The following is a 23,356-nucleotide window of genomic DNA, read 5'->3' as shown; positions in this document are numbered from 1 at the left end:
TCAATCAATCAATCAATCAATCAATCAATCAATCAATCAATCAATCAATCAATCAATCAATCAATCAATCAATCAATCAATCAATACATACTGATCTGCATTTAGGGCAGTCACCCTGGTGGCAGATTCCCTATCTGTTGCTTTCCTAGCCTTTTCCTAAATGATTTCCAAGAAATTGGAAATTTATTGAACATCTCCCTTGGTAAGTTATTCCAATCCCTAACCCCCCTTCCTATAAATGAATATTTGCCCCAGTTTGTCCTCTTAAATTCCAACTTCATCTTCATATTGTGATCTTTCCTACTTTTATAAACACCATTCAAACTTATTCATCTACTAATGTCATTCCACGCCATCACTCCGCTGACAGCTCGGAACATACCACTTACAAGTAACTATTCTCATTTTGGTTCCGTATTGAAGTTGACGTATGTATTGTATTGAACAGGTGGACTTGTAATATTGTAATAATATTTGAGACATACATACCACTTAGTCGAGCAGCTCTTCTTCTTTCTCTCAATTCTTCCCAACCCAAACATTGCAACATTTTTGTAAAGCTACTCTTTTGTCGGAAATCACCCAGAATAAATCGAGCTGCTTTTCTTTGGATTTTTTCCAGTTCTTGAATCAGGTAATCCTGGTGAGGGTCCGATACACTGGAACCATACTCTAGTTGGGGTCTTACCAGAGACTTATATGCACTCTCCTTTACATCCTTACTACAACCCCTAAACACCCTCATAACCATGTGCAGAGATCTGTACCCTTTATTTACAATCCCATTTATGTGATTACCCCAATGAAGATCTTTCCTTATATTAACATTCCAGGAATAATTAATGAACAAGGGAAGTGTGTATGTGAGGATCTTCAAAAGGCAGAAGTATTCAGTCAGCAGTATGTAAAGATTGTTGGTTACAAGGATGATGTCGAGATAGAGGAGGAGACTAAGGCCAAAGAAGTAATAAAATTTACATATGATAACAATGACATTTACAATAAGATACAAAAGTTGAAAACTAGAAAAGCAGCTGGAATTGATCAGATTTCTGGGGATATACTAAAGACAATGGGTTGGGATATAGTACCATATCTGAAGTACTTATTTGATTATTGTTTGGTCGGAGGAGCTATACCAGATGAATGGAGAGTTGCTATAGTAGCCCCTGTGTATAAAGGAAAGGGTGATAGACATAAAGCTGAAAATTACAGGCCAGTAAGTTTGACATGCATTGTATGTAAGCTTTGGGAAGGCATTCTTTCTGATTATATTAGACATGTGAGTGAAATTAATAACTGGTTCGATAGAAGCTAGTTTGGTTTTAGGAAAGGTTATTCCACTGAAGCTCAACTTGTAAGATTCCAGCAAGATATAGCAGATATCTTGGATTCTGGAGGTCAAATGGACTGTATCGCGTTTGACCTGTCTAAAGCATTGGATAGGGTGGATTATGGGAGACTACTGGCAAAAATGAGTGCAACTGGACTAGACAAAAGAGTGACTGAATGGGTTGCTATATTTCTAGAAAATAGATCTCAGAGAATTAGAGTAGGTGAAGCTTTATCTGACCCTGTAATAATTAAGAGGGGAATTCCTCAAGGCAGTATTATCGGACCTTTATGTTTTCTTATATATATAAATGATATGAGTAAAGGAGTGGAATCGGAGGTAAGGCTTTTTGCGGATGATGTTATTCTCTATAGAGTGATAAATAAGTTACAAGATTGTGAGCAACTGCAACGTGACCTCGATAATGTTGTGAGATGGACAGCAGGCAATGGTATGTTGATAAACGGGGTTAAAAGTCAGGTTGTGAGTTTCACAAATAGGAAAAGTCCTCTCAGTTTTAATTACTGCGTTGATGGGGTGAAAGTTCCTTTTGGGGATCATTGTAAGTATCTAGGTGTTAATAGGCAATCATCTAGGCAATCATCCTCTATTATTGCACTAGGGCTTGTAGATACAACAGTGATAAGTAGGGTGTGTAAACATAAATTTAGCCCTATCCAGTCCCAGTCAAACATTTTCAGCTCAATCCTACAAAATACATAAATCTGAGATCAAAAGTCTTATTGACTGACATATTTTGATCACTATAACATCCGCCCCCATAGCGTAACAGTTAGTGATATTAGCTGCCGTCCTTGGGGGCCCGGGTTTGATTCCCGGTACTGCTAGAAATTTAAGAATGGCATGAGGGCTGGTACGTGGTTGAAATGGTACATGCAGCTCACCTCCATTGAGGGTGTGTCTGAAAAGAGCTGCACCACCTCGGGATGAGGACACAAGATTGCATTGCATTTATCACTATAACAACCAATACAACAAGTAAACCACGTTTTGAACTTACCTAGTTGAATGTCCTCTTTGGCCACCCTTCCTATGAACGGCACACTTGGAAATATTCTGAGTGATTCTTTGATAACCATCTCAAGGTACTTCATGTTTTGCAAGTCATGCATTGTGGGTGCCTGTTGAGTATCTTGGAATAATCCATCCAGCTCCTCAAACACTTTATCCTGAAAGTAGAAAATGTAATTTATTCTTATATTTGTTTAATTACATGTACAGTATTATTATTACAGGGGTCAGATAATGCTGTAATCTTCCACCTTAGTTGATCCTAGTTTACATGGATCATCTGCTGAAAAGTATAAAGTGGCAGGGAGGGATTCAAGTAGGTGGAAATGTACTAAGTAGTCTGGCCTATGCTGACGAATTGGTTGTAATGGCAGTTTGTGCCCAAAGCCTCCAGTCTAATATCTTGGAACTTGAAAATAGGTGCAATGAGTATGGTATGAAAATTAGCCTTTCAAAGACTAAATTGATGTCAGTAGGTAAGAAATCCAAGAGAACTGAATGTCAGATTGGTGATACAAAGCTAGAACAGGCAGATAATTTCAAGTATTTAGGATGTGTGTTCTAGAGCCTCCATGGCTCAGGCAGCAGCGTATCAGCCTCTCATCACTGGGTTTCTGGTTCAAATCCCAGTCACTGAGATTTGTGCTGGACAAAGCGGAGGCGGGACAGGTTTTTCTCTGGGTACTCTGGTTTTCCCTGTCATTTTTCATTCCAGCAACACTCTCCATTAACATTTCATCTGTCAGTCATTAATCATTGCCCCAGAGGAGTGCAACAGGCTTCAGCAGCCGGCACAATTCCTATCCTCGCCACAAGATGGGGACTTCGTTCTTTCCATCCCTGACCCGGTCGAATGTCAAGAAACAGGTTGTAGGTTTTCATTTGCAGGATGTATGCTCTCCTAGGATGGCAATATAGTAAGTGAGATTGAATCAAGGTGCAGTAAAGCTAATGCAGTGAACTCACAGTTACAATCAACAGTATTCTGTAAGAAGGGAGTCAGCTTCCGGAAAAAACTATCTTTACATCGGACTGTTTTCAGACCAACTTTGCTTTACGGGAGTGAAAACTGGGTGAATTCAGGATATCTTAGTCATAAGTTAAAAGTAACAGACATGAAAGTAACAAGAATGATTGCTGGTACAAACAGGTGGGAACAATGGCAGGAGGGTACTCGGAATGAGGAGATAAAGGCTAAGTTGGGAATGAACTTGATGGATGAAACTGTACGCATAAACCGACTTCAATGGTGGGGTATGTGAGGCAAATGGAGGAGGATAGTTTACCTAGGAGAATAATGGACTCTGTTATGGAGGGTAAGAGAAGTAGAGGGAGACCAAGACAATCATGGTTAGACTCAGTTTCTAACGATTTAAAGATAAGAGGTATAGAACTAAATGGGGCCACAGCACTAGCTGCAAATAGAGGATTGTGGCAACGTTTAGTAAATTCACAGCAGCTTGCAGACTGTACACTGAAAGGCATAACGGTCTATTATGATGATGTATGTTATTATTATTATTATTATTATTATTATTATTATTATTATTATTATTATTATTATTATTATTATTATTATTATTATTATTATTAAACAGTTATATCAGTACACAATTGTTTAGTTCATAACCAGTTTTCAGACACTAAGGTCCGTCATCAGTAATTAAAAAAATTATTTAAAACATGCTAATCCACATGGGTGTGTCGTCAAGACAAAATGGAACCCAGATGAAATATATATTAGAAGGGCTGTCTGGCCATGGTGTTAACCTTGAATACTGACAAACAAAACCAGTAGCAGCAATTGGGAATTAGAAGTAGGGGCGACAAAAAGATGTACAGGAAATAAATCATCTCAGGATTTGTGGTATATGGTGGAGGGGGGGTTATATACATGGGAATAAAAAGGTACAAAATGGTATGAATTTCATTAGTGAGGTAAAGGTTGTCAGTTCACCAACTTAAGTGTGGTAATAATAGTTTTTCTGACTTTGATTCAATACCACACAATAAAACTTTCACCATTGAAAAAATATTATATATGCATTACAATCAAATAGAACTGTAATGAGATTATACAATTACAGTAAAAATCATTTAGTATTTGACTACAAACTAACGGACACTAAAGAGACTGCCAGACTGATGAGTGACCATGATCTTGGCAAATAATATACCCCTGTTACCCTTCCTCACAGCACACCCAAAGTCTCCGCTATTTACTATGGTGCTACACAAATTGGTTAGCCGCAACAAACGACATTTTTTGCATATTATCAGTAATATTTTTTTAATAATTAAAGAAAATAAAGGAAAGAATGTGCTGATAAGACAACAGGGATTGTACAAATCGTTTTTTAATAATTCCTATAATTCCTTGTTTCAACCGGCTAAAATGGAATTAAAATATAATGTTTTCTCCACAAAGTGATCCTGTGTCCTTATGTGTTACCTCTCATGCAAAAGTATCGTGGTTTGTTCTGGGACAAAGACCATTTGGACGCCCTAGAAAAAGGTGGTTAGGTCAGATAAGAGAAGAGAGGAGACACATGAGATGCCCTAGAGTGTAAAGAACCGTACTAGGACCGTAATAAATGGAGGCACATTGTTCTTAAACATCCTAGCCTGCTGACTGGAATGAATTCATGATGATGATGATGATGATGATGATGATGATGATTTCAGCACAAGCACTAGTTAATGCATATGTTTATGTATTATAGTCATATTGGCCCCATAATTGCCGCTACTGAGCAAAACTAAAGAGGTAATTGATCTGATGGAAGGGAGGTACTGTACATTCTCATCATAGGGATGAGTGACATAACATGGGAGACAACAGTAATAAGACATCTCTGACTAGATTATAAACTGTTCTAGTCTGGAAATAACTTAGAGGAAAATAGGGGGTGGTATATGCCAGTACTTCATGAAGATATAGACATTTGTAGACAGATAAATTTTATAGTACCAAGCAAGTGGCCATGTGGTTTGGGTCATGCAGCTATCAGCTTGCATTCGGGAGATAGGATTGGATTCAAACCTCACTGTGAGCAGCGCTGGAGATGGTTTCCCATTTTCACACCAGGCAAATGCCAGGGCTGTACCTTGATTAAAGTCATGACCACTCCTTTTCCAGTCCTAGCCCTTTCCTATCCTATCATCACCATAAGACCTATCTGTGTCTGTATCAGTGCAACATAAAGCAAACTTGTAAAAAGAAAAACCTTTCAGAGTAATTGAATATGTTAATGCTTTAGATCAGAGAGACTCAGCTATGAATCGTCACTGGATCTTCATGGAAAGGGGAAGAGGACTGCAGAGGGCAAACATTTTCTAGACCTATGTATGAGAAACATTATGGTTGTGAGTAACACTTGGTTGAAGAAAATGGACTTGCACAAGATCACAGGATACAGTTGGGGTGATAAATATGGAACTGTGATTGATTACATATTTACTGACCCAGTGAAAATCCAGAAGAACACCACAAGCTGTTGTTTGCAGTTTCCCAAAGAGAAGACAAAATAAGGAAAGAATGTCCAGCAACAACTTAGATTGGACAAGAGTCTGTTTAAACCCTTAGAATTAAACAAATTACAATGGTACACTCAATTAGCAGCAGCCTGATCAACTGATGGTAGTAGCTCTAAAATGCCCTTGGGAGCAGTGACCACATAGTTCTAATAGCCTACAATCTAAGTTCATTAAGCATGTAATGGGCAATTGATGCAGATTAGTAAAAAAAAACTACACCCTTCTAAATCATTCTTCCTTTTGAGGGGTTTATCTCTTTTGGCTTATTCATTTTGCCTCATGGCTGAGGCATCATGACTATGAAATTCAGCCACTTAGCTGATGAACCATACTCTGTCCTTCTTCTCTATACAAAGCCTTCAGTGTCATTACTCAGAGAGAACTCTGTAAGGGGTCATTCACCAAGTCAATCCATCATTTGGTACTCATCCTCATGGTCTGGTTCCTTGGACTTTGCCCTCAACATTCAACTTTCGAAGACTACATTCTCAGTGCATTATATGACAAAATTAGTGTATGATCTGCTGAGAGACTTTACGCAACAGACAAACTTTTATCTCAAGTTGGTTCAGAATCGACATGTTTGTGTGATGAGCTGTCCAAGGAATCTTCAGGATTTTCCTAAAGCACCTCATTTCTTAACTTTCTATTCCTGCATGATCGCATTGTAGGATGGTTCAGGTCCCTGTGCCATACAAGAAGGCTGAAAATACTAGAGATTCAATGAGCTGGGTTTATCTATATTTATCCCTTAAAACAATCCTCGCTACTAAAATCTCCTCCTTCCTATTTCAAATTATTAGTGGATATAAAGACTATTACAAACACCAAACAAGTTAAGTCATATATTGTACCGGGAACACCGCTACGACAGAAGTCCGAAGTATGTTTGTTGAACTTCGCGCGAGATGGAAGGTAGGCAGCCCGCCGAACGCAGTGACGTACCCAGCGAGTGACGTGGCCGCCGTAAGCCAGCTCTCCGCTACCATATATGGTAATGATCCAGCTCGTCCTCAAAAGTACATCTTTGAGCTAATTTATCGCTATTTTGACACTGCCATCTTAAAGGCCCTTACAATAGACATCATCTGTTCAGATTTCAAGAAAATCCGCTGAGTATTATAGAAGTTATAAGGGTAGATAGTACCCGAGTTCTAGACACTTCCATGCGAACGTGTATAAAAGGAAGACCACCCGACCTACGAACTCAGTGTATCTGTCACTCCGCCGTCTCTGTGACACGGGTGACAAGAGAAGTGTTGTGCGTGTCGAACTTTTAGTCGACAGTCTGCGAAATCCAAGTTCGGTATTTTCTCTAAGTGTTGTATCAAGACTCTATCATATTCTTGAAGTGCCTGAATGGGACTTTACTTTTGAGAGCATCGTATTGGAACTTTGTCATATTGACACATTGGAACTTTGTTTTTTTCATGTGTCGTGATTGGACTTTGATATTTTCTTAAAGTGCCATATAAGAACTTTGTTTTTTTCTGAAGCGTCTCATTGGGACTTAGTTATTTTCGCCAAGTGTCGCGATAAGACTTTATTATTTTCTTAAGGTGACATACTGGAACATTGTCATCGGAACTTTATTTTCTTCGAGTGTCGTGTTGGGACTTTAACATTTTGACACGTTGGAACTTTATTTTCTTCGAGTGTCGTGTTGGGACTTTAACATTTTGGCACATTGGAACTTTGTTACTTCTACACATTGGAACTTTGTTTTTTTTTTTTTGAAGTGCCACATAAGGACTTACTTATTCGACGACGATTGAATTTTCATGTGTGTTGTGCATCGCATTGAACTTACGTTTCGAACTCATTCGAACTTATATTTTTGAATCAATTTCTGGAACATTGAACTTAGGGGACATTCAACATTACGTTTAATTGTGAAACATGCAATGCTTTCCAAGTGCTGCACAGGGACTTATGTTTTGATTCTTAAAGACTGTGACAATTTGGAATACGCATATCGCATTTCCCGAAAGACTAGAACTTTCCAGTATTTTGAGTGATCCATAATTTATGAAGTCAGACTTTTTCTTTCGAATATTATTTTCTTTAATGGCTATTCACTTCGCTTATTAATGCAACAGGACAGTTTCCGAGTGCTACTTATTCAGTTCATTGCCAATATGTTTTAAACCTTCAGAACTGTGCATTTAGGACTGCAGTAACAGTAATCCTCTAGAACATCCTGACTTACAGTGAGCTTGCCTTATGAACTTGCATTTCTACCAGTACTTGTTCTTCGAGTGATTATTCTAGAACGTTTTTGCAGTAATCATAATTAAAAGGTCATATCTGTTCAGACAGTGCCCTGAATGTGTGGAGTGCCGTACAGGAAATTCAGGTGTGAATTACGTCTCGAATCGAACCCAGGAACGCATACCAATCTTCGAGACTTCCAGAACGTCGAGACACTTCCAGAACCTCCAGACGTTCCAGAACTCCTCATCCGAGCAGATGTGGTCCCTGCCCAGTCGATGTCCAGCACCATCCCAGGACTTGGAGGTACCAACCAGCCACAACATTTCCACGCTGCTGTATGAAGGTGATATGAACTTGCTTTTGATGATCAATAAACTCAATTTATCAAAATAATCTCTCAATTTGATAACTATACCTCTCTCTGTGCCAGCTCCAATGATAAAGCCACAACCGAGATTAAGAATCATGCTCGTTCATTTAATATCAAGCGCCTTAAAGATATGAACACATTTTTACGGGTACAGAGAGGAGGTAGTATACGTGGCGCCCAGCGTGGGGCCAGATTTCATTGGAGCTTAACATGAAAGACTTACATACAGCTCAAACTATGGTGACTAAATTCAATCAGAATAGGAGTGTTTTCAAATTTCAGTGGACACTAACTTAACTGAAATATAAGTGCATAATATAAGTGATTTGGTAGAGGTGATTTGCAAAGACTTGGTTTAATTAATGTGTGTTGAAACATTGGCACTAGGACTTAAAACTTTGAACTTTTGACTGAATGCAAGTTTCGAAAATCTTTCTTTTTTTTTTTTTTTTGAAGTGTGTCAATCATTATTTCTGTACTTGGTACTAGCGTTATATATTTTAATAAAATGGAGGAGATTATGGCAGCGATTGAAGCCCTTAGGCTTAGTATGAAAGTAGCAAATGAAAACTTAGACCACCGACTTACTGAGTCCAGTTCTAATCTTGAACAGTCATTGAGAGAACAATTAAATGAATCTAATTCTAATCTTGAACAGTCATTGAGAGAACAATTAAATGAGTCTAATTCTAATCTTGAACGTCGATTTAGGGAATCCGTAGTTCAAATTAATGCTGAAGTAGATAAGAAGTTTGTAGAAGCGAATGCCAACCTAGAACAAAGGCTTACTCAGGCTGGTGCTCGCATTGAACAAAAATTTAAAGAGTCCAACGCTAGGGTAGATGAAAAATTTTCCGAAATCAATGACCAATTGAAAAGTAACATGGAGGTCATGAAAGAAGAAATTAAAACTCAAGTTGTAGCTCTTCTTAAAGATGACTTCAAAGCCATTCTCCCCACTTCTCAGGCAATTGCTAAAGAGATGGAAGGCTTAAAAACTCAGTTACAGGAATCACATTCACAATTATCTTTAGCCCAGGTTAAAATAGCCTCTATTCAGGAGAATCTTAGAGATACGCTTGAAAATGACATTCAAAGAGTAAACAATGAAGTCAGTCTTATAAAGAGTAAACAGGGAGAGTTTGATAAAAAATTTACATCTCAATTAGATACTACACACACTCAGGTTACGCGTATATGTCGAGACGTATCCGAATTAAAAAAGGATCTCCAAGATGAAGTTAAGGTAGTAGAAGATACTATTAAACAACAGGTGAAGGATGTTAAAACAGAACTACAAGGACAGATAGAAACCCTTGGTAGTAAAGTCTCTAATTTAGAACTGAAGGATACTCCCTTACTTTCTTCTAGTCTATTAAAAACTAATGAAAACGCAAACATTACTACTATCATCCGAATGACCGATGAAAAACCTGCCAAATTCTCTGGGAAGGAGGAATACACCGCTAGGGAATTTTTACTCAACATTGAAGAATATTTTCAAGAAAATAAAATCAGTCCTGATCGACAGCTTCGTGTCGTTTCCAAGTTACTAGAGGAACACGCTCTATCATGGTATTCCGCTTTTAAATATTGCTTTAACACTTATTCTGAATTCAAGGAAGCTCTATTGAAGCGTTTTTGGAATTCAGAGACGCAACATTTAATTAAGTTGCAGTTGTATGCTAAGAAGTACAATACTTCTATAAACACATCCTGTTACTCAGATTATTTTATCGGGCAACTTAAGAAGATGCAATTTTTGGATCCACCATTGCCTGAGCAAGAGCTGATCCAGGCGATCACGTTGCAATTCCCAGCCCAAGTTCAGGAGATTTTGGTAGCTGCTAACATACAATCTTTAGAACAAATGGATGGGATACTTCGTAGATTGGACACAGCCCACGCTCAATATTTACCGAAAGGGAGTAAGGCTAAAGAAATGACTACCAGTCCTGTCGCCATTGTGACACAAGGACGCCCAGATCCGGAAGTACCAGAGGAACGGCCTACATCACGAAACACACCTACCCGATATCGAGGGTATAAAGGATGGCCGGACCGAGGGAAAGCGCCATACCAAAATAGATTAACATGGAAAAAGCCAACAGAGGCCCAACAAGTAGAGGATAGGGTTTCTTATCGAGATGAATTGAATAGACGATGGCGAGATACTCAAGAGTACTTGAAAGAACAGCGAAAGGGCGAGGATCAAGAAGGAGCCGCCTCGCTAGAGTATCAGCAAGCCGCTGGTAAGAAAAACGAAACGCCTGCCCCGAACCCTAACACAACGGGTGCAAAAAAAAAACTCCAATGTTTTCTTAAGAAGATTGCCTGAAAATGGAAGGAGGGAAGAGCCGCTCTGCGTAACTCAGATACATTATTGGCACGTAGAGGACTCGGAACTACTCCATGAAAACATGACACTGTCTAGGCCAAGAATCCAACGTAGCCTGCCAGTAATCACCATTAGGGTTGGCACTATTAAAGTTATGTCATTGGTAGATTCAGGAGCTCAAGCCTCACTTATTTCAGCCAGACTATTAGAAGCCATAAAGGAGAGGCGTGATGTACTTATGATGCCTGTTTCCCAACTTAGGATCAAAGGAATTGTTCCAGATAAGTGCATTAAATGTAAACTACAGACTTTTATGGAATTCGTCGTGGGACATGTTCAATTTGAGCATATTTTTCTAGTAATCTCTCAGATGAAATTCAATGTTATCCTTGGATCGGATTTTCTCATCAAATATGGAGGAGTGATTGATTACACAGCAAATGCCATTACATTTTATAACGTTGACCCTGTAGAATTACAGCTGATCGAAGGAGACGACGGTCGGGTACAAGGGATAGATACCCCGCAAGAAGAATTCGATGGTGGAAATAGCGATGCTGCACCAGTCGGAGATGAAGAGGGTGATCCCGAAGAAGTGGGACCCGTCGAAGATGTACCCCTGATAGATGAGATGTACGACGACGGTCCAGACTATGTCAGCTCCGTAATCAGTGTGATTGAAGACCCAGTGGCCAACAAAGACGTTGCGGATTCAGTCAAGGAAATCTTCGAAACTTATCCAGACGTGTTCAATGATAAACCCGGAGAGATCCGAGATTTTAAATATCATTTAGATGTCAAGGATACTTCCACTTATAAAAAACATCCCTATTCCATAGTATGGAGATACAGAGCATAAGCAAGAACACACATCATGGAACCGCCGAGGGAATATATAACGCTTCTAGCCTAAAAGCATACTTCGAGAGAGAAGCCTAAAGAAAATCCTTGTCGAATTTTCTTTGCACTAAGAGGGGGGGACATGTACCGGGAACACCGCTACGACAGAAGTCCGAAGTATGTTTGTTGAACTTTGCGCGAGATGGAAGGTAGGCAGCCCGCCGAACGCAGTGACGTACCCAGCGAGTGACGTGGCCGCCGTAAGCCAGCTCTCCGCTACCATATATGGTAATGATCCAGCTCGTCCTCAAAAGTACATCTTTGAGCTAATTTATCGCTATTTTGACACTGCCATCTTAAAGGCCCTTACAATAGACATCATCTGTTCAGATTTCAAGAAAATCCGCCGAGTATTATAGAAGTTATAAGGGTAGATAGTACCCGAGTTCTAGACACTTCCATGCGAACGTGTATAAAAGGAAGACCACCCGACCTACGAACTCAGTGTGTCTGTCACTCCGCCGTCTCTGTGACACGGGTGACAAGAGAAGTGTTGTGCGTGTCGAACTTTTAGTCGACAGTCTGCGAAATCCAAGTTCGGTATTTTCTCTAAGTGTTGTATCAAGACTCTATCATATTCTTGAAGTGCCTGAATGGGACTTTACTTTTGAGAGCATCGTATTGGAACTTTGTCATATTGACACATTGGAACTTTGTTTTTTTCATGTGTCGTGATTGGACTTTGATATTTTCTTAAAGTACCATATAAGAACTTTGTTTTTTTCTGAAGCGTCTCATTGGGACTTAGTTATTTTCGCCAAGTGTCGCGATAAGACTTTATTATTTTCTTAAGGTGACATACTGGAACATTGTCATCGGAACTTTATTTTCTTCGAGTGTCGTGTTGGGACTTTAACATTTTGACACGTTGGAACTTTATTTTCTTCGAGTGTCGTATTGGGACTTTAACATTTTGGCACATTGGAACTTTGTTACTTCTACACATTGGAACTTTGTTTTTTTTTTTTTGAAGTGCCACATAAGGACTTACTTATTCGACGACGATTGAATTTTCACGTGTGTTGTGCATCGCATTGAACTTACGTTTCGAACTCATTCGAACTTATATTTTTGAATCAATTTCTGGAACATTGAACTTAGGGGACATTCAACATTACGTTTAATTGTGAAACATGCAATGCTTTCCAAGTGCTGCACAGGGACTTATGTTTTGATTCTTAAAGACTGTGACAATTCGGAATACGCATATCGCATTTCCCGAAAGACTAGAACTTTCCAGTATTTTGAGTGATCCATAATTTATGAAGTCAGACTTTTTCTTTCGAATATTATTTTCTTTAATGGCTATTCACTTCGCTTATTAATGCAACAGGACAGTTTCCGAGTGCTACTTATTCAGTTCATTGCCAATATGTTTTAAACCTTCAGAACTGTGCATTTAGGACTGCAGTAACAGTAATCCTCTAGAACATCCTGACTTACAGTGAGCTTGCCTTATGAACTTGCATTTCTACCAGTACTTGTTCTTCGAGTGATTATTCTAGAACGTTTTTGCAGTAATCATAATTAAAAGGTCATATCTGTTCAGACAGTGCCCTGAATGTGTGGAGTGCCGTACAGGAAATTCAGGTGTGAATTACGTCTCGAATCGAACCCAGGAACGCGTACCAATCTTCGAGACTTCCAGAACGTCGAGACACTTCCAGAACCTCCAGACGTTCCAGAACTCCTCATCCGAGCAGGTGTGGTCCCTGCCCAGTCGATGTCCAGCACCATCCCAGGACTTGGAGGTACCAACCAGCCACGACATTTCCACGCTGCTGTATGAAGGTGATATGAACTTGCTTTTGATGATCAATAAACTCAATTTATCAAAATAATCTCTCAATTTGATAACTATACCTCTCTCTGTACCAGCTCCAATGATAAAGCCACAACCGAGATTAAGAATCATGCTCGTTCATTTAATATCAAGCGCCTTAAAGATATGAACACATTTTTACGGGTACAATATAGAATGTGTGGAACACAGAAGGGAACCCAAGCTTGTTTTTATGTCCCAGCTTTCAATCAATCATACTGATCTGCATTTAGGGCAGTCGCCCAGGTGGCAGATTCCCTATCTGTTGCACCCTAGCCTTTTCCTAAATGATTTCAAAGAAATTGGAAATTTATTGAACATCTCCCTTGGTAAGTTATTCCAATCCCTAACTCCCCTTCCTATAAATGAATATTTGCCCCAGTTTGTCCTCTTGAATTCCAACTTTATCATATTGTGATCTTTCCTACTTTCATAGACGCCATTCAAACCTATTCGTCTACTAATGTCATTCCACGCCATCTCTCCGCTGACAGCTCGGAACATACCACATGATACAGATGTTGATTCCCATTGGGAATCTGTAATATTTGTTCCGAATGAGTAAATTTATAATACCAATATAAATGGTCCGTTATTGGACATTATAAATTTTCCAGCTAACTCATTCCTGGTTGCCAGCGTTTCGCCCTCGTGTGCTAGGCTGGGCTCATCAGTTGGTACCTAGCACACCTACCAAGACGCATGGCTAGTGCATACCGTGGAGGCCACTGCGTAGGCTAATTGTAGCCACCGGCAGTGCCAATGCTATGAGACACTGTCTCACTACTAAAAATTGATGCCTGCTTGGCCATCAGATGATACAGATGTCGATTCCCATAGGGGATGTGTAATATTTGTTCCGAATGAGTAAATTTATAATACCAATATAAATGGTCCGTTATTGGACATTATAAATTTTCCAGCTAACTAATTCCTGGTTGCCAGCATTTCGCCCTCGTGTGCTAGGCTGGGCTCATCAATTGGTAGCGAGCACACCTACCAAGACGCATGGCTAGTGCATACCGTGGAGGCCACTGCGTAGGCTAATTGTAGCCACCGGCAGTGCCAATGCACTATGAGAAACTGTCTCACTACTAAAAATTGATGCCTGCTTGGCCATCAGATGATACAGATGTTGATTCCCATTGGGAATCTGTAATATTTGTTCCGAATGAGTAAATTTATAATACCAATATAAATGGTCCCTTATTGGACATTATAAATTTTCCAGCTAACTCATGCACTAGCCATGCGTCTTGGTAGGTGTGCTAGGTACCAACTGATGAGCCCAGCCTAGCACACGAGGGTGAAACGCTGGCAACCAGGAATGAGTTAGCTGGAAAATTTATAATGTCCAATAACGGACCATTTATATTGGTATTACATACCACTTAGTCGAGCAGCTCTTCTTCTTTCTCTCAATTCTTCCCAACCCAAACATTGCAACATTTTTGTAATGCTACTCTTTTGTCGGAAATCACCCAGAACAAATCGAGCTGCTTTTCTTTGGATTTTTTCCAGTTCTTGAATCAGGTAATCCTGGTGAGGGTCCCATACACTGGAACCATACTCTAGTTGGGGTCTTACCAGAGACTTATATGCACTCTCCTTTACATCCTTACTACAACCCCTAAACACCCTCATAACCATGTGCAGAGATCTGTATCCTTTATTTACAATCCCATTTATGTGATTACCCCAGTGAAGATCTTTCCTTATATTAACACCTAGATACTTACAATGATCCCCAAAAGGAATTTTCACCCCATCAACGCAGTAATTAAAACTGAGAGGACTTTTCCTATTTGTGAAACTCACAACCTGACTTTTAGCCCCGTTTATCAACATACCATTGCCTGCTGTCCATCTCACAACATTTTCGAGGTCACGTTGCAGTTGCTCACAATCTTGTAACTTATTTATCACTCTATAGAGAATAACATCATCCGCAAAAAGCCTTACCTCCGATTCCACTCCTTTACTCATATCATTTATATATATAAGAAAACATAAAGATCCGATAACACTGCCCTGAGGAACTCCCCTCTCAACTGTTACAGGGTCAGACAAAGCTTCACCTACTCTAACTCTCTGAGATCTATTTTCTAGAAATATAGCAACCCATTCAGTCACTCTTTTGTCTAGTCCAATTGCACTCATTTTTGCCAGTAGTCTCCCATGATCCACCCTATCAAATGCTTTAGACATGTCAATCGCGATACAGTCCATTTGACCTCCAGAATCCAAGATATCTGCTATATCTTGCTGGAATCCTACAAGTTGAGCTTCAGTGGAATAACCTTTCCTAAAACCAAACTAGCTTCTATCGAACCAGTTATTAATTTCACTAACATGTCTAATATAATCAGAAAGAATGCCTTCCCAAAGCTTACATACAATGCATGTCAAATTTACTGGCCTGTAATTTTCAGCTTTATGTCTATCACCCTTTCCTTTATACACAGGGGCTACTATAGCAACTCTCCATTCATCTGGTATAGCTCCTCCGACCAAACAATAATCAAATAAGTACTTCAGATATGGTACTATATCCCAACCCACTGTCTTTAGTATATCCCCAGAAATCTGATCAATTCCAGCCGCTTTTCTAGTTTTCAACTTTTGTATCTTATTGTAAATGTCATTGTTATCATATGTAAATTTTATTACTTCTTTGGCTTTAGTCTCTTCCTCTATCTCGACATTATCCTTGTAACCAACAATCTTTACATACTGCTGACTGAATACTTCTGCCTTTTGAAGATCCTCACATATACACTCCCCTTGTTCATTAATTATTCCTGGAATGTCCTTCTTGGAACCTGTTTCTGCCTTAAAATACCTATACATACCCTTTCATTTTTCACTAAAATTTGTATGACTGCCAATTATGCTTGCTATCATGTTATCCTTAGCTACCTTCTTTGCTAGATTCAATTTTCTAGTAAGTTCCTTCAATTTCTCCTTACTTCCACAGCCATTTCTAACTCTATTTCTTTCCAGTCTGCACCTCCTTCTTAGTCTCTTTATTTCTCTATTATAATAAGGTGGGTCTTTACCATTCCTTACCACCCTTAAAGGTACAAACCTGTTTTCACATTCCTCAACAATTTCTTTAAACCCATCCCAGAGTCTGTTTACATTTTTATTTACCGTTTTCCACCGATGATAATTACTTTTTAGAAACAGCCTCATGCCCGCTTTGTCAGCCATATGGTACTGCCTAACACTCCTACTTTTAAGACCTTCCTTTCTATCACATTTATTTTTAACTACCACAAAAACAGCTTCATGATCACTAATACCATCTATTACTTCAGTTTCCCTATAGAGCTCATCTGGTTTTATCAGCACCACATCCAGGATATTTTTCCCTCTGGTTGGTTTCATCACTTTCTGAATCAGCTGTCCTTCCCATATTAACTTATTTGCCATTTGTTGGTCATGCTTCCTGTCGTTCGCATTTCCTTCCCAATTCACATCTGGCAAATTCAGATCTCCCGCTACAATCACATTTCTTTCCATGTCGTTTCCCACATAGCTGACTATCCTATCAAATAATTCCGAATCCGCATCAGTGCTACCCTTTCCCAATCTGTACACTCCAAATATATCAAGTTGCCTATTATCTTTAGAAATGAGCCTTACACCTAGAATTTCATGTGTCTCATCTTTAACTTTTTCGTAGCTTACAAATTCTTCTTTCACCAGAATGAAAACTCCCCCTCCTACCTTTCCTATCCTATCTCTACGATACACACTCCAGTGCCGTGAGAAAATTTCTGCATCCATTATATCATTTCTCAGCCATGATTCAACTCCTATTACAATATCTGGTAAATATATATCTATTAAATTACTTAATTCTATTCCTTTCTTTACAATATTTCTACAGTTCAACACTAACAATTTTATGTCATCCCTACTTGATTTTAAGTTCCCTGTTCCCTTATCACCGCTCCCTAGGCCATCCTGTTTCCCTGAATGTACCTCCCTATTACCCTTCCAAACAAATTTCCTAACTTATACGTACCACTGCGGTTTAAATGAAGGCCATCTGAGCGCAGATCCCTATCTCCTACCCACCCATTAGGATCTAGAAATTTCACTCCCAGTTTCCCACATACCCACTCCATAGTCTCATTTAAATCCCCAATCACCCTCCAGTCAGTATCCCTTCTACACAGTATTCCACTAATAACAATCTTCGCTTTCTTAAACTTCACCCGTGCTGCATTTACCAGATCCCACACATCTCCAACTATGTTGGTACTTATATCAGCTTGCCTTACGTTGTTGGTACCAACGTGAAACACTACCACCTTCTCCTTCCCCTCCTCCCTCTCTTCTACTTTCCTCAACATCTGCCTCAACCTAATTCCTGGATAACATTCTACCCTGGTTCCCTTTCCTCCACACACTTTCCCCACGTGTCTAACGATGGAATCTCCCATGACCAGAGCCTCAACCCTACCCACCTCATTTGATCCCCTGCCCTCCTGGTCAGCCCTATCTTTCCTGATAGCTGCAGAAGCTACTTCCTCCTCCCTTTTCTCCTTCCCATGACCCTGTTCCACCTGTCTTTTCCTATCCTCTACTCTACATTTCCCTTTCCTACCTTTTCCCTTCCTCCTACTTCCACGCATCTCAGCAACAGTTCCCTGTCCCTCATCTTTCCTCTGTTGTTCTACCTGGAGTGACTCGTACCGATTTCGCACGGACACCTGTCCTGAATTCTGATCCTGAATAGAGCCCTTGGCCTGCAATCTCCTTCCCCTTAGAACATTAGACCACCTGTCTTCTACAACTCCTCCCTTTCCTTCCCCTCCCTCTTGTACACCTACTGTAACCTGTACATTGTTTGAGGGAGTCCTATCTTCCTTCCTGTCTTCTGTGAGAATCCTAACTATCTCCCTCAAACTTTCCATCTCCTCCCTCATACCCCTCAATGCCTCACCACACCCACAATAAGTACACTTGCGCTCCTTAGCCATTCTTTACGGGGGAAAAATTTTACATTAAAAAATAAAATAACTTATTTGCAAAAAAATAAATGAACGGAGGGATATATTGTCTGGGATAGTACACAACAATAAGGTAATTAATATACGACTACACTACAATACTACTTAGTCGTGCCCTATTTTTTTTTTTATCCTACAACCCCTAACAGGATAGAAACTGCTGTTAATTACTGAATATCGAAAGTAATACACAAGAACTACACAATTCCAAACTGCAATTAAGCCTATCCTAATTTCAACAATATTTTAGTAAGAGTTTCTACGGATACCTCTACTACTCCAGTATTACACAAATATTTTACAATAATAAAATAAGCACACTAAATTCTAATAGGATATTACTCGTATACTACTGTACAGTACACTACAGTAATTTTTAAACTACTTTCAGACGTATCCTAATTACGATACCGGTACCGTACCGTATGTCACTACTAAGCACAACAGAAATGAAATTTGCAAGAACTACTGTACTCAAAAATTACCAACGAAACTAAATGCTTAGACAAATTATTATTAGTATTACGGTCTAATAGATATATACGAAAGATAACACACGAATATAGCAGGCAAGATACGGCACTATCTAAATGTACTGTATCTTTACTACAATGTATCTACACTACACTACACTGCGTTTGGTTAAATGCTTAAGTATAAAAAGGATTGCCGTACACGAAGAAAAGCACGAATATAACTGGCAAGATACTATCTAATATATTATACCTTATCTTCATTACAATTCTACTGAAATGTGGTTATGTGATTATTACAGCTGGTGGATTACTATTATTTTCCCTACTCCACGGGACGGAGAAAAAAAAAAAAAAGTGTCCTTTATCAGCTTTATCAGGAGGGCAAGCACTGGGAGCCAATGTAACAGATCTCCAACCTTGAAATGGTAAGTACAGGATAAGAATAATGATGAGTGAACATTGGAAAATGGAAGAGACAAAAATATAATGGTAAATACAAGTAGGAAAACATCAAATACTGGGCATTTCAAAATGAATATCAGGAATTTAAGGCTCAGTAGTACTTATTACATTCAACTTACAATTATAAATAATACATCAAACAAAAGAGCACCTCAAACAGTTCATTCTAGAAGTGTTCATTCCAGTGTGCATGCACTGGTTCCTCTGTCATCTGTTAGAAAGCGCTTTCGTACCTGTATGAATGCACTGGTTCCTGTGTCTATTAGTGCTAGTAACAAAGTAGTAACTGTAACTGGTGTTTCTTATCTTGATGTGCTTGAACAATGGCTCTTTCTTCAATTACAAGAAGCAGAGCAAAAGAACTTTATTTGGCAGCAAGGTGGTGCACTGCCTCGTTGGCATAAGCCAGTACACAATTGGTTAAACGTTGAACCCGCTGCTGGATTGACTGCAAGGGGCTGGATGACAGAAGTTGTTTCGCATGGCCTCCACATTCAGACAATCTGATGCCATGCGATTTCTACCTTTGGGGATTTGTCAAGGATAATGGGTTTGTACCTCTGCTGCCAGCTGACCTAACTGATTTAAGAAACAGGATTGAAGCAGCTGTTGCAACAATTACTCCAGACACACTGAGCAAGGTGTGGGACGAATTCGACTATGAACTCAATATGTGCCATGTGACGAATGATGTTCACAACGAACACTTGTAGGTGAAACTTTATGAGTTGCTCTTTCACTTGATGTATTATTTACAAATGTAAGTTCAATGTAATAAATGCTACAGAGCCTTAAAACTCTGACATTCATTTTGAAACACCCTCTATATGTAATTTAAGACTAGCGTTTCTCACCTGTATATCTTGATGTGAGCCGAGAAGGTACAGGACCCATGAGATGCCTGCTGAGGTTGTATCATGACCCTAAAGAAATAAATTAATATTCTTTCATATCTTACGTAAGTTTAGAATGAAACAAAAAAGCTGAAGTATTGTTAAAAAGATATTGAATCTACATTCAAAAAAAGCTATTTCTAAAAGTATTGGTTTAATACAAAGAAAGAGAATGAAAATTTAATGACTAAAGTATTTTATTCATAGTAACTCGGACATAATGGCACGTTATTTAAATTTCACTTGTTTTCACCTATGTTTTCATGTCTTATAGCTTACCTCAAACATAAAGGTGTCAACTTCCTCCCTAAGTTCTTCATCAGTCAACAAGTTACCCTTTTCAGATGATTCTAGTAAAAGGTCTAAAAATGCCATCCTTTTCTTCTTTCCTGAAACAATGGGGAAATTTTTCATACATCCATACATACATTACATATATTATCATTATAGACCATTATGCCTTTCAGCGTTCAGTCTGCAAGCCTCTGTGAATTTACTAAACATAGCCACAATTCTCTATTTACAACTAGTGCTGTGGCCTAATTTAGTTCTATACTTCTTATTTTTAAATCATTAGAAATCGAGTCTAACCATCGTCATCTTGGTCTCCCTCTACTTTTCTTACCTCCTATAACAGAGTCCATTATACTCCTAGGTAACCTATACTCCTCCATTCGTCTCATATGAGCCCACCACCAAAACCAGTTTATGCGTACAGCTTCATCCATCAAGTTCATTCCTAACTTAGCCTTTATCTCCTCATTCTGAGTACCCTCTAGGTACTATATAGACTATATCATGAACGTAATATTAAGATCAAACTTAAGTGAAATTAGCAAAAATTTGGAATGCTTTTTCATACCATTTCACATGTAAAATACGTGTACAGTATTGGCAATTGTATATATTCTGCATTCATTCTCAATATTTGTATATAAATTTTAAACTGTCTTCGAACTTCAGCATCGCATAAAATTTTTTATATTATCACCATTGTCATTTACTACACATATGACTGTCTTTGTTCAAGTGAAAATTCATAAGCTTGTTCACTATGTACAACACATTTTTATCAATTTGATATTTTGCTAATGATAAGATACTGTAAAGTTTTTTCAACGTATCCACTCATGCAACACGTTTTACAATTTTACAACCAGAACTTTGAGGTTTTGATATGACTGATGATGCCCCAAAAAAGGGGCAAAACATGTCTCTACTATTTTAATGATGTTTAACTAATACATTAACATCTTGTATTGAATAGGTTGAAGTTCACATAGATTTCTTAAATTTATTATTAAGATTCTCTCAATACGGGAAAAAAATTATTTTCATTACTTGTAACCAACCATTAATCACCAAATTCAGAAAAATCTTCCAAGAAGATAAATTCAAGTAAATAGGCACAATTATTCAACCAGGACAGTTACAGTCAGGAAGCAAAGAAAGGAAAACTGTTGAGGCACTGGCCTTCTGACCCTGGTTCGATCCTTGGCTCAGTCCGGTGGTATCTGAAGGTGCTCAAATACGTCAGCCTAGTGTTGGTAGATTTACTGGCACATAAAAGAACTCCTGCAAGACAAAATTCCAGCACCTCGGCATCTCCAAAAACTAAAGCAAATAACATTATTTTATTAAGAAAGAAAGAACTGTTAAATTGCGAAGAGCTTACAAAATCACCTTGAACAGATACAATAACAAAAGTCTTCACTAACTCTCAGTAAGTGTTGTGAGGTCCCTGGGACATCCTGCAGTTTTGTTTGTTTCCTCTATGCTATTTCTTTCATGCAATGACCTTGGCAGTTCCAGTACCTTCAAGTTACTCAGTTAACTTCATGGAACTGTTGCGATAATATCGGAACGTATTCTGTTGTACTAACTACATAACTCAAATGGTCCGATGGACCTTACAACGCCAGTTATGTAAATTTTCTGTTCTGGTGTGACTTCCTATTTTTTGTAGTGTGAAAATCATTTTGAAGTTATAAACTATGGCTAAACCTGGACCATCAGAATTGTGTATTGGCAGTGCTTCTTTTGAAGATGTGTTTACGATATTGGATTAATGCAGCAGTGGCGTAGAGGATTCTGGCAGTAACAATACTGGCAGTGACCACAATTCAAGTTCAGATTTATAGATGATCTTCAAATTAAAATATGTTTTAGCTTTCAGTTGAGGTGAATGGGGAAAGAACAGATTTATACATTTGATTTTCAAATCAAAGAATCAAAATCAGTCACTACTGATCTGCATTTAGAGCAGTCATCCAGATCTATTGTTTTCCTAGCCTTTTCTTAAATGATTGCAAAGAAGTTGAAAATTTATTGACATCTCCCTTGGTAAGTTATTCCAATCCCTAACTCCCCTTCCTATAAATGAATATTTGCTCCAATTTGTCCTCTTGAATTCCAACTTTATCTTCATATTGTGATCTTTCCTAATTTTAAAGACACCATTCAAACTTACCTGTCTACTGATGTCATTCTACGCCATCTCTCCACTGACAGCTTGGAACATACCACTTATTACAAGTAACTAACCTCATGTTTAATGTTGTTTATTTTAATTAATCATACCACTAGTCGAGCAGCTCGTCTCTTTTCTCTCAAGTCTTCCCAGCCCAAACTTTGCAACATTTTTATAACGCTAATCTTTTGTCGGAAATCACACAGAAAAAATTGAGCTGCTTTTCTTTGGATTTTTTCCAGGTCTTGAATCAAGTAATCCTGGTCAAATATGCAAATATACTATGGAGCAAGTTGCCGAAGAGTAGATTAGCAATGTGCTTCTAAAAGTCTCTTAAGTTAGATGTGTTAGAAAACATTGTGTGTGAAGAAGACAGAATCAAATAGGCCTATGTATCTAAATGTAGCACAGAGTAAATTCTTGAAGAGTTCAGCTGCAGTCCATGAGGCACTGTATAATTTTAGGAATTAGCACTGCATGTCGAT

General features: G+C 38.6%; 1 protein-coding gene across 3 annotated transcripts in view; it reads right to left on the bottom strand.

The window, feature by feature from the left end:
- LOC136872060 (cytochrome P450 4C1) overlaps positions 1-23,356 on the bottom strand; it is a 213,139-nt gene that overhangs the window by 6,953 nt on the left and 182,830 nt on the right. For all 3 annotated transcript variants that reach the window (XR_011018054.1, XM_067145917.2, XM_068227321.1), the window contains 3 exons: positions 20,681-20,790; positions 20,363-20,431; positions 2,355-2,523 (listed from right to left, as the gene is read on the bottom strand). Coding sequence is in view for 2 of the 3 variants with exons in the window: in XM_067145917.2 (XP_067002018.2) it covers positions 2,355-2,523; positions 20,363-20,431; positions 20,681-20,790 (348 nt within the window). In the remaining variant the exon portion in view is untranslated. The remainder of the gene's footprint in view (positions 1-2,354; positions 2,524-20,362; positions 20,432-20,680; positions 20,791-23,356) is intronic.

Source organism: Anabrus simplex, chromosome 4 (assembly GCF_040414725.1).
Source record: "Anabrus simplex isolate iqAnaSimp1 chromosome 4, ASM4041472v1, whole genome shotgun sequence".
NCBI classification, from domain to species: domain Eukaryota; kingdom Metazoa; phylum Arthropoda; class Insecta; order Orthoptera; family Tettigoniidae; genus Anabrus; species Anabrus simplex.
The sequence above is the reverse complement of the archived record's forward strand: the minus strand, read 5'-3'. Positions and strand labels throughout refer to the sequence as shown.